Below are 4,677 nucleotides of genomic sequence, written 5' to 3'. Positions count from 1 at the left end.
CAGCTCCTCAGACTGAGGAAGTCTCTTGGATGAGAGACGAAACGTTTCTACATTTTTTTGTTGATTTGCTTTGTTTTGTTTTTTTGAATGTCCAGAGGACCAGATTGAACTTTTTTAGATTTCTCTACCTGGATTATTGAGCATGCATCAGGATACTTTTCTTTAATGTTTGGTATAATTTCTAGTAATCTAATGAGTTAAGTAACTAAACATCCACTCTAAGACTTGAGTAATGTGTTTTAGTGATATTGGTACTCTGTCTTGTTCTATTGTATGTCTGATTGTCTGAAATGCTTAATGTCAAGAAAATGTTTAGATGATGCAGTTGAACTTGCGTGCATAAAATAAAATAAAACAAAATAAAATAAAAACTGAAAATGCTTTACTAATTTCAAGGAAATACGAGTTTATTTACTTCCTCAAGCCAGTTCAATTGTGTTTTGTGTTCCAGAAGAAGAGTCCAGTTTACATCGATATACTGAGATTTTTCTACAAGTCTGCATTCAAAACAGTTATTTTCTTCACAGCCTCTGTTAGGACATCATCATCAACCAATGACACAAATAAATAATTCTCCACAACTAGTGTGTTCAGTCAGAAATTTGTTTTTCAGGATTTCTGGCTGCAGCAGGAATTCAGAGCTTTTACTTTGAAAGGCCGGCAGCGGAAGTTGAGCATGGCGTCCAGCTGCTGAAACTTTCGCTTCGTTGCTGCACATCGAGATGGATTGGAGTGATGACGGTAACGTAAGTGGAGCTACCTTCATTAGCAGCTTTTGTAAATCACTGCTGTAAGTGTGTGGTTGTAGGCTGCGACACTTGACTCACGTATGTGGCTCTGTTTGCGTTAGGTTAGCGTTTTGCTAGCTTGAACGAGCTAAACTGCTGTTCGGTTTTAACCGGGTTCAGTGGCTGTGTGACGCGGAATATTAATAATCTGTGCGGATTGATTCAGATTAGAAAAGAAACGGCGTTCAATTCGTCTTTTAGCATCATTTGGTCCAGGTAACCTTTTAATTAGTCACCTGTCGCTAATCACAACTAGCTAGCTGGCTAATGAAGCCTCAGCGGGAACGTTGAGCTCATTTCCTTGTTTTTAAACCATCAGAGAACTTAATTTCTCTGGGTGAAGATGGACGGACAGATGTTTATTCACTGCCCGTGGAATCATCGTCAACAGAAGGCATCTGTTGAGCTCTTTTTAATGTTCACACATTACATCCAGACAGCGTTGAATCTTTTCCACATGTCGGGAAGCTTCATCACAAACATCGGATGAAACATGTTTAGTGATTTCGACTCTCTGGTGTTGGGCATAATCCATTTACCTTAGAATGAACTCATTAAAGTCTTAACAAGAACATCTGTTTTCTGTTCAGTGTTTAAAATCCAGACTGTGTAACAAATTGTGCTGTAATTACAAAGCGCCTTAATACAATTTTCATAGCACTTTAATTCTTATAATGCTTTATTTCAATTGCCTCAATTCTATTTAATCATAATATGTTTGTCTACTTTTTGACTAACTGTCCAGAACAAGAATCTTTTAAGTTTTTAAACATTATTTATGGAGAAAATTTGTTCTTTTGGCATTTTAGTCTGACACAAAACAGTATTATTATTTTATATGCAACAAAATGTATCTAATAATTAATTTATTAGTATAAATGATAGAGGAATTTTGTTTCTTTTTTATTAAGTGGTTGATTAAAATACAGCAACATGTGTGTTATTCTAGTGTTTTAACTTCCTGAGACCCGAGCTCTGGTTTGCGATGCATTTTTCATATTTCCTAGATGTTTGTGAATAGATGGGCCTGATTTGTGTATAAATAAAGCTTCCTCTTAGAACAGGAAATTGTATCTTGTTACACGATTATGACATACTTTTGTAAAAAAAAAAAAAAATCCTCAGATGGGGACAATGGGCTTATTTTACAGCATAACACAACAACATTAACATGGCTTAACAAAGTATAAAACACTGCTGAACAGAGTGAATATAAGGTACAGCAAAGCCAAAATGTAACGTCCCATATGTGGACGCAGGGTCTCAGGAGGTTCATGCACTTTCAGTCAGGCAGAAATAGAAGCCACCCTACAGGATTGGCCTGAACCCCCACCTTTTTAAAAGCCTTATCTGTTACAGTAGGACTGGTCTGACCAAATCTCTGACAGGTGACTAACTTTAGGTTATCTTACATTTTATTTACATATTGCTAAACTTTACAACCTGTACACAGTGAGTCACTTTTTACAGCTTTTTGTGCTGAAGGCTAAGTGGTCCAGTTTACATTTAATCATCCAGAAAGCAGCCGGCTCACCAGGAGAATATGATTTCAAGAACATGATTGTGTGAGAAAATAAAACGATTCTACAAAAGATCCTGTAATTGTTTAATGTTATAGCAGAAATCTACTGTCTCCCTTTAGAAAATGTGGATTAATAATCCTTTTCGTATTACCCAAGTTTTGTAGGAACTTAATTTGTTGTAGATAGCTGCTCATAACTTTCCTTTAATAGTTTAGTGTTAAATACCTTTTTAAAGGGTCCATGGATGATTGACAAGCTTGTGATTTTTCAATCTGTGTCATTATTATGTTGCGCATCTTGGATTGAATTGGTCTTTTAATGTTTGTGGTGCAGGGCCACGGCCACATGCATGACAACTGTCACCACGGACACACGGGCCACTCTCACGGTCACGGGCCAAGAGTGGCAGCCTTTGGTGGGATGACAAACCTGTACATGCCCGCTTACGGACAGCTGGGTAAAAACACAGACCAGACGATGGACATCAGTCAGCAGCCAAAGAAACGGTCCCACATGGACGACAGCAGCAGCTTGGACATTGTGAAAGCAACACAGTAAGTTGCTGGATGTGCACATTAACTTTTCTAGTTGCTGTTCTTTGACTTCATTCAAATATTTTCTAGTTGACATTTGGACTGAAAATGACACAAACGTGTCCCCAAAGTGTGGCCTGACTTCTGTCGAGTGTTAGTTCGGTACTGCAAGCTGGAGTCGCAGTCGGGGGGCTGTTTGTGTTGCTTGAACAGAGTATAGATTGCTTTATGTTAATTAGTTGTAATTTTACAGGGTTCCCAGTGTCTCTGCGTTATCAGGGGAAAGCTGGAAAATGATTTAAACATTTTCCAAACAAGGAAAATCTGGGAATTTGAGAAAAACATTAAAAACATTAGAGAAAACTGGAATTTGAACACTGATCTGCTGATTAAAAGATGATCTTTCTGAGATTTGGCTGTGTACATGTATTAATACTAGTATTCTGGTATCACTGAATCAGTGTTCTGCTTCTACAGTGTACACAGTGCATGACCATTACTGACTGGCTGTGGTGGCTTTGTACCATCTGTTGTTAAACAATATAATGAGTTTAATCTAAAAAAGTTAAATCTGGTCCTCTGGACATTCAAAAAACAAAACACAGCAAAAATGACAAAAATGTACTGAAGAAGTCTCTCGGATGAAAGACGAAACGTTTCTACATTTTTGTTGTTGTTTTGCTTTGTTTTGTTTTTTGAATGTCCAGAGGACCAGATTTAACTTTTTTAGATTTTCCTACCTGGATTATTGAGCATGAATCAGGGTAATATAATGAATTATTAGGAATGGTTGACATGCCATAATAACTTCTCTACTTCTGTCCATTTTGTGAAATATCTCTTGGAATTTCAGGATTTATTAGGGAAAACTCAGGAAAACACAATTTCATTAAATGCTGGGAACCCTGTTTTAGCCTGCAGCTGCAATCTGTTGATTTGTATCTTTAGTGAGGATGAGATTTAAACTGTTTTCAAGTTTCTGTGCAGTTTGCTAAAAAAATGTTAAAGAAAAAACTCATTTTGAATAATTTATTGTTTATTTTTTCATATTTCAGATTGTGTAATGTTGTCACCAAATTAAGCTATCACAAGATTTGAAAGCTGTCTTGTGCCTTTGTCTGAAGTTGTCACTAAATGTCTCCACCACCTGAAACTGTTTGTGCGGCAGCAGTTTAAACATGTCGGTCACGTGAGCCTGAGCCTCTGTAGCTCCGTGCTGAGAGGAAGAGCATCAGCTACTAATGCACATGTGTAAAACCAGGCACCAGGCCCCTCAAATACTTTCTTAGCTATTTACAGATGGTGTTAATCTCTATTGTTCTGGCCTTTTGCACCTGCTTTTTATTGACTGTTATATTATAACCATATTTGTAAATGAGTTTTATTGGTATTTGACATTGTGTGATGTGTAATGCTGCCGGGTGTCTCCATGACTGCAGAGCAGCTGAAACAGACTTACAAATGAACACTGTTTAGACGAAGTAGCTTATAAATGAGACAGAAGTGGGCATAGCATGTAGTTTAGTTTAGTTTGTTTATTTGTCATATGCAGGTTAACACAAGGTCAACAATGCAATGAAATGCTCAGGATGAGAAGAACCGTCTCAACTCACCACCAAAAAAAAAAAAAAAAAAAGCATGCAGCAAAAGTTAAAAAGAAATACATCTATAGCAGCATGGTCCTGTTAGTAGAGTGGTTCTGTTAGCAGTACTGTTAGCAGAGTGGTACTGTTAGCAGAGTGGTACTGTTAGTGGTACTGTTAGCAACATGGTACTGTTAGCAGCATGGTACTGTTAGCAGCATGGTACTGTTAGTGGTACTGTTAGCAGAGT

General features: G+C 37.4%; 1 protein-coding gene across 1 annotated transcript in view; it reads left to right on the top strand.

The window, feature by feature from the left end:
* The first annotated feature begins 665 nt into the window (after positions 1-665).
* Positions 666-4,677, top strand: part of zdhhc13 (zinc finger DHHC-type palmitoyltransferase 13) — a 23,625-nt gene continuing 19,613 nt past the window's right edge. Inside the window, exons 1-2 of the mRNA XM_037697705.1 lie at positions 666-746; positions 2,645-2,865. Coding sequence (XP_037553633.1) covers positions 723-746; positions 2,645-2,865 — 245 coding nt within the window. The 5' untranslated portion in view covers positions 666-722. The remainder of the gene's footprint in view (positions 747-2,644; positions 2,866-4,677) is intronic.

Source organism: Nematolebias whitei, chromosome 2, assembly GCF_014905685.2.
Source record: "Nematolebias whitei isolate Nwh7 chromosome 2, NemWhi1, whole genome shotgun sequence".
Lineage (NCBI taxonomy): Eukaryota > Metazoa > Chordata > Actinopteri > Cyprinodontiformes > Rivulidae > Nematolebias > Nematolebias whitei.
Note: the sequence above shows the minus strand (reverse complement) of the source record. Positions and strands in the feature narration are given on the sequence as shown.